Source organism: Rhinatrema bivittatum, chromosome 3 (assembly GCF_901001135.1).
Source record: "Rhinatrema bivittatum chromosome 3, aRhiBiv1.1, whole genome shotgun sequence".
NCBI lineage: Eukaryota > Metazoa > Chordata > Amphibia > Gymnophiona > Rhinatrematidae > Rhinatrema > Rhinatrema bivittatum.
Window position 1 is genome coordinate 436,449,533 of NC_042617.1, and position 14,314 is coordinate 436,463,846.

The 14,314-nt window shown below is 48.4% G+C and overlaps 1 protein-coding gene across 5 annotated transcripts in view; it reads left to right on the forward strand.

Moving 5' to 3' along the window:
* ALLC (allantoicase) overlaps positions 1–5,439 on the forward strand; it is a 124,299-nt gene extending 118,860 nt beyond the window's left edge. For 3 of the 5 annotated variants that reach the window (XM_029595806.1, XM_029595805.1, XM_029595807.1), the window contains one exon: positions 5,120–5,439. In XM_029595806.1, the coding sequence (XP_029451666.1) occupies positions 5,120–5,272 (153 nt within the window). In that variant the 3' untranslated portion in view covers positions 5,273–5,439. Of the gene's footprint in view, positions 1–4,493; positions 4,927–5,119 lie in introns of all 5 variants that reach the window. The other 2 variants (XR_003855684.1, XR_003855685.1) reach the window with 2 other exon arrangements.
* Positions 5,440–14,314: the final 8,875 nt, after the last annotated feature.

A 14,314-nucleotide genomic window follows, 5' to 3' on the forward strand; every position in this document is an offset into this window, starting at 1 on the left:
CGCCATTAGGGGATCTATTTCCAGGGACACCTGTTGGCTTCTGGTTCCTCCCTGGCGGTTGATTTAGGCAACTGTTATGGCGTTGTCTGACATGACTGACAGATTCTCCCCAGAGTCTGTGACTGAATCGTAGGCAGGCCAGCCTGACTGCCTGGGCTTCCAGTCGGTTGATGTTCCATCTCGACTCTTCCTTGTCCCATAGACCCTGGGCCGTCAGTTCCTGGCAGTGGGCTCCCCACACTCGTAGGCTCGCATCCGTGGTGAGCAAGACCCAAGTTAGTGGGGCTAGCCTTACTCCCTTGCTCAGATGGTCTTCTTGTAGCCACCATTGCAGCTGGGTCCGCACCTCTGCCGGTAGCTGGAGGCAAACGGAGTAGTTCTGGGACATCAGGTTCCATCATGACAGTAGGGCACGTTGTAGTGGTCGTATGTGGGCCCTTGCCCATGGGACGACTTCTAGTGTTGATGTCATGAGGCTGAGGACTTGGAGATAGTCCCATACCTTGGGGCAAAAACAGATCAACATATTTCGCAACTGTTCCATCAGTTTCCTTCTCCTTGTAGGGGGAAGAACGACAGTGTCTTGTTTGGTATCGAACCGGACTCCCAGGTATTCTAATGATTGGGAGGGCTACAGGCAGCTCTTGGTTGTGTTGATGACCCACCCAAGATTCTGCAGTAGATTCTTGACTCTGGTGGTCGCCTGGTGACTTTCCTCTGGAGATTTTGCCCTGATCAGCCAATATTCCAGATATGGATGGACGAAGATTACTTCTTTCCTCAGGGTCGTTCACCATGATTTTGGTGAACGTCCGAGGGGTAGCGCCTGGAACTGGTAGTGATGGTCCAGTATAGCGAAGCATAGAAAGCGCTGATGGTCACGATGGACTGGGATGTGGAAATAAGCTTCTGACAGATCCAGAGAGGTCAGAAATTCTCCTGGCTGTACTATCCTTATGACCGAGCATAGGGTTTCCATGCGGAAGTGTGGTACCCTCAAGGTATCGATTGACGGACTTGAGGTCCAGGATGGGCTGGAATATTCCCTCTTTCTTGGGAACGATAAATAGTTGGAATAGTGCCCAGTATTTTGTTGGTGCATGGGCACCGGTGTTATCGCCCTTAGGGTGAGTAGTTTTGTCAGTGTGGTTTCCACTGCCGTCCGCTTGGAGGGGGAGTGGCATGGTGATTTCACAAATTTGTCTGGAGGGATACTGTGGAAGTCCAGATAGTATCCCTCTCAAATGATGGTTAGGACCCATTTGTCCGACGTTATCTTGACCCATCTTTGGTAGAATTGGGCAATCCTGCCCCCTATGGCTTCTTCCTGTGGCTGGGTCTGTTGATTCTCATTGTGGGGTGCGGCTGGGGCCTGGACTTGAGTCGGTTCCCCTCTTGTTGTGTCTGTTCCGAAAGGGCCTGCCCCTGCCGGCGGGACGAGGTGCTTGGTATGTGTTTTTGTACGGTCTAAAACACTGGGATCCTCTGCCCTTGGATCTTCGGGGAGAGGGGCGTTGGTTTCTTTTATTCCTGTCCTCCGGTAACCGAGGTACTGGGGATTTGCCCCATTTGTCAGCTAACTTCTCCAGTTTGCTTCCAAACAGGAGGGCTCCTTTAAAGGGCATTCTCATGAGTTTAGTCTTGGAAGTCGCGTTAGCTGACCAACTTCGGAGCCAGAGTTGCCTTCTGGCTGCCACTATGGATGAGACGCCTCTGGCTGAGGTGCGCACCAGGTCAGAGGTCGCATCCGTGAGGAAAGATATAGCCGGTTCTAGTGTTTCGACGGACGTAGTTGTGTCCCTGGCAGCGACAAGCAGGCAGGTGTCACTACAGCGCAGCAAGCAGCGATCTGCAGGGACATAGCTGCGGCATCAAAGGACTGTTTAAGGATGGATTCCTGACGTCTGTCCTCAGCATCCTTGAGTGCAGCTCCTCCTTCGACTGGAATGGTAGTGCGCTTTGAGACATCGCAGACCATGGTTTCCACTTTGGGGAACCCCAGGAGTTCTTTGGCTGAGGGTTCCAGGGGGTTTAGGGCTTCTAGGGCCCGTACTCCTTTGAAGTTGGCCTCCGGGGCATTCCATTCCAGGTCGATAAGTTGTTGAATGGCCTGCAGCATGGGAAATGGCATGAGGCCTGACGGAGCCTGACTAAAACAGGGTTTGTCTTTGGCTGTGCTGCGGTGCTTGTGCCTGGGATGGCCAGCGTCTTCAGGCTCAGAGACACGAGATCTGATAACTCATCTTTGGAGAAGAAACGCATCATAGTTTGGTATGGTTCCGTTCCTGGAGGAATTTCCCCTTCTTCCAGGGAGTCTGGCTCTTCCTCCGAGGTGTCCCCTAAGGGGAGGCTTTTGCCCGGAGGAGGCACATCTCGGGGAGGTCAAGAGGGGCCTGGAAGATTTTGTTCTTCCGGTGGAGACTGTGGCTGTGTCACAGGTGGCACCGATGGCGCCTGGATGAAGGTTTGCAACCCTTTGAAGAATTCCACCCAGGGAAAGGTCCCTGGGTCTATATTGACTTCAGCGGTGTTTCCCGAGGAGCCCAGCGGCAGTGGGGACTCACCCCATTTGTTGGCTAGTTTCTCTAGTTCGCTTCCGAACAGGAGAGTTCCCTTGAAGGGCATCCTTGTGAGTCTCGTTTTGGAACACGTGTCGGCCGACCAGTGGAGAATCCAATGTCTGGGAGAGCAGTGAAATCACCGAACCTCTGTCTCCATTCCCACAATCTGTCGAAGTGCTAGCGAGGGGAATGGCAAGGAGTATCCAGAGGCTCCCTGTGACCTCTTGGCATCGAGGGTTCAGACGCAGGAGTGGAGGGAGCAGACTTGGAGGAATCAAAATATTTCTCCATTTTATCCAGGCGTGCCCGAAGCCCTTTGGGGGTCATCTGATGACATAGACACTCGCAGACGTCGTGCGAGGCCCCCGGGCAGAGGATGCAAACCTTGTGTGGATCTGTGATGAACATGGTCCATGTGCACTCGGGGCACTGAAAATCATTTGATGCCATCATAACAGTCGGCGTGCGGTCGATGATCAGCAGTCATCGTAAGGCGAGCAGACGGGAATCGACCACAAAGTTAGAAAAAAAGCAAGAAATTACCTACATACTGAGGAAGCAACGACCGCAAAGGGACACCCGACAAGGAAGACCGGGAAAAAAAAACCAGTACTTGTCGAGGAAAATAAAGAAATAGTGGAGCTCCACAAATTGCGAGGCAACAGCACCACTGAAGAGACTGAAGGGGGACCTCGCGAGGACACGCAGATAGCGGCATGCTGGGCATGCTCAGTGTGCTGGTCAAAGCTTCTAGAAACTTTGATGAGTTTTCCGTGCTGGGCTCTATCAGACGATGTCACCCACATGTGAGGACTACCTTCCTGCTTGTCCTAGAGAAATTGTCATCCTTGCTGTTTTCTTCTTTTAAAAACAACATTAAGCAGTGATATTTCAGGCTGCTACAGCAGTGAGGCAACTTTTCAAAAAGAATTAAAAAGAAGTTATAAAAATATGAAAGACAAGGCAATGCCCGTAAGGGAATTCCTGCACATTCTCAGTAGGGCTAAAAGTTCTTCTAGCTAGGAGAGAAGTCTGTTTGATGCCACTGGATGACATAGAAAGCATTGTTTTGCACATAAATGTGCATTTAAATTAGACCTCTTGCATGGAAATTCCATACTAATGATAGCATTAGCTATATTATTTCTCAATGCAGAGAGGGGTAATAGCTGACCTCATGTTTTCTTACCGTTGGAAACTTAATTCCTAGTCCAAGGTGGAGTAAAACAGTCTATAGGTGGAAGTTGGAGTTCTAGTGCTGGGACCTGTAGTTGGTATTTTATGTGCAAAAATATGCTTTATGCACATGAAGTAGGTATTCCATGCATTTATGCACACAAAAAATGCTTTTTGATCTGAAAACATTTTTTTTGTACATAACTCATATTTTATGTGCTGAAAACTTGGTTTATGTACACAAATCATGTTTTCAGCACATAAAATATGATTGTTGTGTGCGCATTTTTTGTGGCAAAATTCCTTGCTGCATCAGAAGTTTGTGCACAAAAAATGTGTGCACAACTCAGGGTTAAATTGTGTGCTGTGGCAAGTGCAATTTATTGCATTGGTCTCAAGATGAGTCTTAGTATGAAAACAAGCTCGAAGGACATATAAACATAATAAATATATGTTCTCATTGGTACCTTTAACACATACTTTATGGGATCAGAAAGGAAGAGTAGGTGGGGAGAGGGAGAAAGAGAAACTGAGACATTCCTTCCACTATGAACACTGATTGTTTTATTACAGCATTTATGTAAAAACTATTTTCAATTAAAATTGTAATACATGTGGTTTTGAAAAAGGTACACAAGACTAAAAGAAAGAATTGGTTGTGGCTGGTGTTAATGTGTGATCGCACCACCAAAATATCTGTCCTTGAAAGGACTAGCATTGCAAAGCAGCTCAAGGTTTCTGTCTCTCCTTTGTTAGGATGCAACTCATGAATGAGTGTTTCACATTGCCAAAGCGATAGAGGGAGAGAAGAGTCCAGTGGAACACAGAGGTCCCTTGTCTAATAGCAGCCTTGCCATAGCAGGACCCTCAGGTGCGATTATTATAGTTGCTCTGTGCTCAGGCTTTTGCAGGAAAAGGCAAGAGCTATGCTGGAGAGGAGACAGGAAGCACAACTAGTGGACCAGGAGATAAATGTGCCAGAGATTTTCCAGCTCTGAGGAGCTGATCCCATGCTGCTGTTGCTTGCTTCAGACCCAGAAAAGTAGCAGGATGGAGCTTCTAATACCACCAAGCCACAGTAATAGAGCTAAGGAGGAGAGAAATTGAAGAGAGATGTGACAAAAGGCAATGGAAGTGCAAAAGAGGGGAAACCTGCATGAGGAGACATCACTGTCATACCACTTATTTGGTAGGCCACCAGCCAACAATATATAATCCTATGGCAGCACACTAAATCATGTGATATTCTTCCCATGAGGTGCAGCACCCAAGAAGTGAAATTATCCCACGACGTATTATGCCTTTTGTTACTGTTTAAACTTAACATTCTCTGTATTACAAAGACTACTGTCTTAAGTGTAAACATCTTTTTATCTTTTCAGCTTAAACCTCACAAGCGACATTTCTTTGAAGGTAGTACTATAAAACTATATGATGTCATCACTCATGTGAGATTCACTATTGCCCCTGATGGAGGTGTGAGTAGACTGCGTCTCTGGGGCTTTCCACGATGTCTTCCATCAAGAAAATTGTAGTGGAAACTACTCATTGGAAAGATTTTTTTTTTATATTAAAGATAATGTAACTCAATTTCACTAGTTGGATAAAACTGCACCATTTTAAGCTAATAACTGTTATATTTTCTCTTTAAAACCAGAAGTATGGTCTCTACATAAAAATGCATATTAAAAAGTCTATTCTCTAAGAGCATATAATTCTGAGAACAAAAACAGAGCTTGCATATAAGAATCTGGGCCTCCTTTACTAAGCTTTTTCTCATAGACACAGAGTAGGAAGGCCTTAGTTTAAAAAAAAAAAAAAGTCTTTTTTTTTTTTTTTTTTAATACATCTTTTGAAGTTTTTGGGATTGCACTATGGCTAGACAGAAATCATGTGTGCTACTTTCATACCACTCAAAATCTTGAATGTGGTAGAATAAACATGATTACCACATCCTCTCATACCAAAGCACCATTGCCTCCTACAACAAATGCTGTAAGTACGCAAAATTTTCGTTATTGGGAAAACCACTACTTATCCCTGGCTGTGAGCAGGAAGGACTGGATCTATTCTTTAGGATCCTGCCAGGTATACATTACACCTATAAAGGAACTATGCACATACTTTTACCTGCAAATAGGGCAGGCAATTTTGTAAATACCAAATTCTGCAGGTAAAGCACTTGTACATGCGGACATTTTTTATATATTTTTTTTTTTTAATTTTATTTTTATTGAATTTTAAATACTTACACAGAACTTTAGTTCAAGAAAAATACAGATAATAATAATATCTAATTAGATATACAAAGTAATTATTAAGGAACATTTTCATATCTGAACAATCATAGGAAAAAGGGAGTCCTTGATCAAATTGAGCAGTCACAGAAGAAAAAAACAAACAAACATATACTTCCTAACAAAACGCATGCCCTTAAAAGGGAGTACCTGAGCTTAACTTATTGCCATTGCCTGGGGCTCATATCAGGAATGTGAGTCCAGATATACACGTAACTGTACCGGGTCTAGGAAAATATACCTATTTTCTTGAAATATCACTATACATCTACACGGGAAGCGTAGTATAAATTTTGCGCCCCTGTTTATCACTTCAGATCTCATTTGCAAGAACTTCCTTCTTTTTTCTTGAGTCACTTTAGTAACGTCTGGATAAATCCAGATTCTGTAACCGTGGAATACTTTATCTTGATTTCTAAGAAAATTTCTTAGAACAGCATCTCTTTCTGATATAAACAAGAAGGTTACTAACAAAGTCTCTCTTGTTTCAATTACTGTTTCTAAAGTCATTTCCAGGAGTGCAGAAATATTCAAAGATTCTTCTTTTCTTACTTGTAATTGTGGATTATTTTCTGACGTCTTTTCCTTAGACCCAGGTAGATAGTATATTTTAGATAGTGCTGGCATACCCTCCTCTGGGAACTTCAAGATGTTATTAAGATAACTTCTGAATAAATCTCGTGGTGATTGTCCTTTCATTTTAGGAAAATTAAGGATCCTTAAATTCACTCATCTATTTTCATTTTCCAATCTCTCAAGCCTATTATAACAAATAGTCTCAGATCTTATTAAGTTATGTTGAATCTCCTTAATGTCCTTGATTTTTCCCTCATTCTCAGAGACTTTTTTCTCTAAAGTTAACATTTTTTCATCCATACTCCTTGTATGTTGCAAATTTTCCCTTAGTAGACTTGACATTGATTTTATAGATGTATCCATTGAAACAAACATACTCCAAATACTTTCAATAGTTATTTCTCGTGGTTTTACCAGAGGAAGAGTTCCTAAAATATGTATTCCAGTCTCACTCCTCCCTGAAGCCTCCAAGTCCCCGGTCTTACCGTCAGGCAGTTGTTCCATGGCCGCCCGGCCCCTGGAGCCTCGTTCTCCTTGGCTCTCCGAAAGGGGTAGGTCACTCTCCTCCTTTCTCGGGGCAGTAATCTTCACGGGTTCCATTTTCCCTTCCAGCTGTCCGGTTGTAAACTCTCCGGACGAGCTGAAGATATCGGTCGGTTGATCCGGGGTAAGTGGCGCGCCGGGACTGAGGGATGCCTCTTCCACCTGGGTTACCGTTGCCTGCTCAGCGTCGGTTAGTCCCGCGTTTCCTCCTGCCGGCTGACTTCTCAAGGTACTTGCAAACATCGTCTCGATTCGTGGCTGAAAAACGTCCGTTATCGGCGTCGAGGTAAGTGAAGGCTTCAATTTTGCCTTTCTTTTAGTGTGAGGCATTATAGGCAAAAAGGCAATACTTTGCAGGAAAGGCAAAGAAGAAAAAATCTCTCCACGGAGCGAGATTTGCTGCGTCCTCTCTACCGGGCAGCCATCTTGGACTCCCAGGTTAGGCCATTTTTTATATATTTTAATAGCATTTATGAATCACTTTACAGATAGAAACTATTGCTCAAAGTGATGAAAATAAATTAAACAAAATACAAAATTCACATATTTAAAACAATATTAAAAATATAACATAATTCCAGCCGCCCTGCAAATTTCTCCTCCTCTCACAGCAAGCTAAGCAAAGAAAATGGTTTTGAAAATTACCCTACTGATCACTGGATATATGAAGTAGTACTCAAAGATATTTTTCCCCTTTTTAGGCACGTTTGTCAATGCAAAGTGCATATTGTCTGCATCCTTTACACGTTTAGGAGCAACACAACCACTGAACCAATTTGCCTGAATACTGGTATGATGATGGTTCGCTGATTTGGGGAATCCCGAGTTTGGTTCAGATTGGTCCAGTTTTGGGAGCACATGAATCAAAAATACACTATATTATATAATGTGTAACTTTTTTCAACTTAACATGAAAGATAGCTGGTGTAACACACTTGATGTGTTTTCCCATCAAAATTAGATTTTAATACAACAGGAACTGAAATGATTAACTTGATCTTTATTTCTTTAAACTGAAAGGTCCAAAACACTATGGGGCAGATTTTAAAAGCCTACGTGCGTAAATCCATGTGGATTTACGTGCGAAGAGGTGTTACGAGTGCTGGGCCTATTTTCAAAAGGCCTGGTGGCATATGTAAAGCGCCAGGACGTGTGTAAGTCCCAGGGCTTGAAAAAATGGGAGGGGCAGTCTGGGGGTGTGGCCAGAGGTCTCCGTATGGCCGCTGGGCCGGGGGATTCCGCGCCGGCACTTGGCTGGTGCGCGCAACCTACGCCTGCCCAGAGGCAGGCGCAACTTATAAAATAAAGGTTGGGGGGGGGGGGGGGCGGTTTAGGTAGGGCTGGGGGCCGGAGGGAACGGGGAAAGCCATCGGGGCTCCCCTAGGGCTCAGCGCGAGCGAAGTGCACCCCCTTGCGCGCGCCGACCCTGGATTTTATAACCTGTGCGTGCATGTTATAAAATCGCGCGCACAAATATATGCCCATGCGTACATCTTAAAATCCGGTCCTATATTTTAAGAAACTTACGTTACTATTCTTTTTGAGAGTTATTTGTGATACATGATGTGTTATGATTATGTATGCCATTTTGGGATCTACACTGAACAATTGTATAAGTTAACAATAACAATTGGAAGTTTGCAGAACGCAACAACCAAAAATATGGGGTTTGAGAAGTATATGCACTTAGGCATATACTTTTGCATTTTCAAAAGTGTGCATATTTTCCTTGAAAAAATTATGCACACAACAGCAGGTGTACATGTATGTTGGAGAAATTACTTACCTGATAATTTCGTTTTCCTTAGTGTAGACAGATGGACTCAGGACCAATGGGTATACTGTACTCGTGCTAGCAGTTGGAGACGGATAAGATTTCAATCTGACGTCAGCACCTAGTACATATACCCCTGCAGGAAGTGCAGAATCTCAGTATTCTTCCTTGCAAAGCATCATGGATATATGTGTGACTGACCGATTGATTAACTTAATGTGATTACACTGATTAGATTGAATTGGTTGATCGACTATAGCTGGAGACCGCCAGTGTCCTCAACCGGAAAGCGTCGACACCCGGCAGGGTGGATGCCCTATGTTAAGTAAAACATGGCTTACCTTGATTCGATGAACGACCGTGTATAACGGCAGCCAAGGGTGGGCTGCTGAGTCCATCTGTCTACACTAAGGAAAACGAAATTATCAGGTAAGTAATTTCTCCATTTCCTAGCGTGTAGCAGATGGACTCAGGACCAATGGGATGTATAAAAGCTACTCCCGAATTGGTGGGAGGCTGCCCGTGGTCCAATAAGGATTGCTCTTGCAAATGCTGTGTCCTCCCGAGCCTGGACATCCAAACGGTAGAATCTGGAGAAGGTATGGATGGAGGACCACGTTGCCGCCCTGCAGATCTCGGCAGGTGACAGCATTCTGGTTTCTGCCCAGGAAACCGCCTGGGCTCTGGTGGAATGGGCCTTGACCTGTAGAGGTGGTGGTTTTCCCGCTTCTACGTAGGCCGCCTTGATGACTTCTTTGAACCAGTGAGCAATGGTTGCCCGTGAGGCCGCTTCCCCTTGTTTCTTCCCGCTGTGCAGGACGAACAGGTGGTCCGTCTTTCGTACTGGTTCTGACATTTCCAGGTATCTGGATAGTAGTCTGCCGATGTCGAGATGGCAAAGAGACCGGCCTTCTTCCGATTTCTTCAAACCTTCCATCATTGGTAATGAAATGGTTTGGTTGAGGTGGAAGTGTGAGACCACTTTGGGGAGGAAGGAGGGGCCCGTGCGTAGATGGATGGTCCCCGGGATGATTCTGAGAAATGGATCACGGCAGGACAGTGCTTGTAGCTCTGAAATGCAACGGGCTGAGCATACGGCCAGCAAGAACACCATCTTTAGGGTTAGTAGACGGAGAGACAGGCCTCGGAGGGGTCTGAAGACGGGTCCCGCTAGGAATTCCAGGACGAGGTTGAGGTTCCACAGGGGCACTGGCCACTTTAGTGGTGGGCGAATGTGTTTGACCCCTTTCAGGAATCTTGATATGTCTGGGTGCGCGGCTATGCTGTCGCCCTTGTTCCTGGGGCCATAGCATGACAGCGCTGCCACCTGTACCTTGATTGAGTTGAGGGACAGGCCCTTCTGGAGTCCATTCTGTAAGAATTCCAAAATTATGGGGACTTTAGAGGAGTGTGGTTCGATGTTGTGATCTTCGCACCAGGCCTCAAATACTCTCCAGATCCTTATATATGTTAGCGATGTGGAGAACTTGCGTGCTCGGAGGAGGGTATCTATTACTGCCCCCGAGTATCCCCTCTTCCTCAGTTGGGTCCTCTCAATGGCCAGACCGTAAGAGAGAATTGAGCTGGATCCTCGTGAAGGACGGGACCTAGTTGTAGTAGGTCCCTGTGTGGGGGCAGGGGTAGAGGGCCCCCTGCCAGTAGTCTTCTCATGTCTGCGTACCAGGGTCTTCTTGGCCAGTCCGGGGCCACCAGAAGAACTAGACCTCTGTGTCACTGAGCCTTGTGGATGATTGCGCCCAGCAGGGGCCATGGGGGAAAGGCATATAGGAGAGTCCCCGGTGGCCAGGTCTGTACCAGGGCGTCGATCCCTTGTGACTGCGGATCTCGCCTGCGACTGAAGTATCTGGGTACTTGGGCGTTGGATCTGTTTGCCAGAAGATCCATGTCTGGGGTCCCCCACCGATCCACTATCATCTTGAAGGCTGTGGTTGACAGCTTCCATTCTCCCGGGTTTAGGCTTTCCCTGCTGAGGAAGTCTGCCGTGGTGTTGTCCTTCCCGGCGATGTGGACGGCGGAGATGTCCTGGAGATTTGCTTCTGCCCAGGACATCAGGGGGGCTATTTCTAAGGATACCTGTTGGCTTCTGGTTCCGCCCTGCCTGTTGATGTAGGCCACCGTGGTGGCGTTGTCCGACATCACTCTGACCGCCTTGTTTCGAAGTCTGTGGGCAAACCGTAGGCAGGCTAGCCGGACTGCCCATGCCTCTAATCGGTTGATGTTCCACCCCGACTCGACTTCGTTCCACCATCCTTGGGCGGTTAGCTCTTCGCAGTGTGATCCCCATTCATGTAGGCTGGCATCTGTGGTGAGCAGGGTCCAGGTCGGGGAGGATATTCTTGATCCCCAGCTCATGTGGTTGGACTGCAGCCACCACCTTAGCTGGGTCCGAACTCTGGTCGGTAAAGGTAGATGCACGGTGTAGTTCTGGGATGGTGGACTCCATCGTGATAGGAGTGAGCGCTGCAAGAGTCTCATGTGGGCTCGCGCCCATGGTACCACTTCCAGTGTGGATGCCATTAGACTGAGGACTTGTAGGTAATCCCATGCTGTGGGCCGGGTGGCGCTCAGCAGGGTCTGTAGTCGGTCCCAAAGCTTTGATCTCCTTGTGGGGGTCAGACTGACCTTGTCCTCCTTGGTGTCGAATCGGACCCCTAGGTATTCCAGCGACTGTGATGGCTGTAGGGAGCTCTTGTTTGTATTGACTACCCATCCTAGGCTTTCCAGTAGAGTTAGGACTCTGTTGGTTGCTCGGTGGCTCTCCTCCGGTGATTTTGCTCTGATCAGCCAGTCGTCCAGGTAAGGATGAACAAGGATTCCCTCCTTCCTGAGTGTCGCCGCTACCACTACTATTACCTTGGTGAAGGTCCGTGGTGCAGTGGCTAACCCGAAGGGTAGTGCCCGGAATTGATAGTGGTGATTCAGGACCTTGAAGCATAGGTAGCGCTGGTGTTCCTGATGGATTGGGATGTGCAAGTAGGCTTCCGACAGATCCAGGGATGTGAGATATTCTCCTGGCTGTATTGCACGTATGACTGACCGCAGGGTTTCCATTCGAAATCTTGGGACCCTTAGGTGTCGGTTGACCGACTTGAGGTCCAGGATGGGTCTTGGATGGGTCTTGGGTACGATGAAATAAATGGAGTAATGCCCGGAATTTATTTCCCGTGTTGGTACCGGGGTTATGGCCTCTAGGGTCAGGAGTCTGGTCAGAGTTGCTTCCACTGCCGCCCTCTTGAGGGGGTCGTGGCAGGGAGATTCCATGAACTTGTCCGGAGGGGTTCGAAGGAAGTCCAGGTAGTACCCTTCTCTGATGATGGCTAGGACCCACTTGTCCGAAGTTATCTCGACCCATCTGCGGTAGAATAGGGTTAGTCTGCCCCCTATGGCTTCTTCCCTTGGATGGGTCGGCTGAATCTCATTGTGGGGTGCGACTGGGGCCTGGACCAGAGCTGGTTCCCCTCCTGCTGTGTTTGTTCCGAAAGGACTGGTTCCTGCCCGTAGGGCGGGGCGCTTGGTAGTTGTTCCTGTAAGGGTTGAAGCGCTGTGAGCTTCTGCCTCTGGAGGGCCTGGGAAAGGAACGCTGGTTTCTCTTCGTCTTGTCTTCTGGTAGACGAGGTACTGGAGAGTCGCCCCATTTGTTAGCCAGCTTCTCTAGTTCGCTGCCGAACAGGAGGGATCCCCTGAAGGGCATTCTTGTGAGGCGTGTCTTGGAGGAGGCGTCAGCCGACCAATTTCGCAGCCAGAGTTGTCTCCTGGCTGCCACTGTGGATGACACTCCTCTGGCTGCCGTGCGTACTAGGTCGGAGGCAGTGTCAGTGAGGAATGAAAGTGCCGGTTCCATGTCTTCCCCCGGGGTGCTGTTCCTGGCTTGGGATAAACAGGAACGTGTCACCACTGTACAGCAGGTCACAATTTGTAGAGACATGGCTGCCACCTCAAAGGCCTGTTTCAGTATGGCTTCCAGGCGTCTGTCGTGTGCATCCTTGAGGGCCGCTCCTCCCTCCACTGGTATGGTGGTGCGCTTAGCGACCGCGCAAACTATGGCGTCCACCTTGGGGCACGCCAGAAGCTCCTTGGTTGGTGGGTCCAGGGGGTACATGGCCGATAAGGCTCGACCCCCTTTGAATGAGGATTCCGGTGCATTCCACTCCAGGTCAATTAGCTGTTGTGCTGCCTGTAAGAGGGGAAAATGATGGGACGTCTGTCGAAGGCCTTCCAGCAGGGGGTTCATTCTAGGTTCCCCCGGGGTGCCTTGGCCCGGGATAGCGAGTTCTGACAGGCATTGAGATACCAGGTCCGGAAGCTCATCCTTTGAGAAGAAGAGTCTCATGGTTCGATGCGGCTCCGTCCCCGAGGGGAGTTCTCCCTCCTCGAGGGGCTCAACTTCTTCCTCGGAGAAATCCGTTTCCCCGTAGGTGGGGCTTCTGGGTGGTGGGAGCCTTGCCAGGCCTCGAGCGCCCTGGGGCATGAGGATCTTCTGGTGCATATGGATGGCCGGCCCGGGGTTCAGTCTGCATCTGAACAAAGGCGTGAATCCCTTTAAATAACTCCACCCAGGAGATCGATGCCGGATCTAGGTTGAGGGGCGCCGGTTCCCTGGGGGTCCCTGTCTGTGGGATGGATTCACTGGGGCCAGCTAGGTCCGGGATGCCCCCTGAGGAGCTAGCACTGGGACCCAGGTGGGACTGGCCCTGGACTGGATCTCCCAGGGCCTCCTCACAGTGTGCGCATAGGGCGTCCGCTTCCTCGCTCTGTGCGGCTCTAATGTGGCATGCAGGGCAGAGGCCTTGGGCTTTTATGCCTATCTCTGGAGGTGCCGCTTCTGTGGACGCGTAAGCTCTTATGCGCTCCATTGCGTCTGGTATATGCATGCCGGTTTTGCTCCGAGCCGTAGATATGCGCCTTGTACTGTGCGCGAAGCTTATGCGCGGAAGTTTTAATGTGCGCCTAAGAATGTGCGCCCAAATTCTTGGGCGCCTATAATGCGCGCCCAACTATCGGCACCTAAAATACGCACCCAAAAATTGGCGCCTATAGTACGTGACCAATTATTGGGCGCCTAGCTTAAAATATGCCCCCAGCTGTTTTCGGGCGCCTATATGCGCTAAGCTTAATTTGTGCGCTCGATCGGGCGGCGAAGAAGGCCAAGATGGCGACGGCGAGCGTGTGGGCAATATGGCGACCTCCTTGGAGGGTCTCCACGTGGGCAGACCCTGCTCCTCCTCGATCTTCGGAGACCGGTTAAATAGAAGTTGTACGCCTTACTTTGTCTTCGGCGCTTCCCGGTTTCGTCCCGGGCAGTCTCCGGCTGCGGGGGGAGAGGGTAAATACCTTCACCGCCGCGCTCGAGGGGATGCACCTGCTGC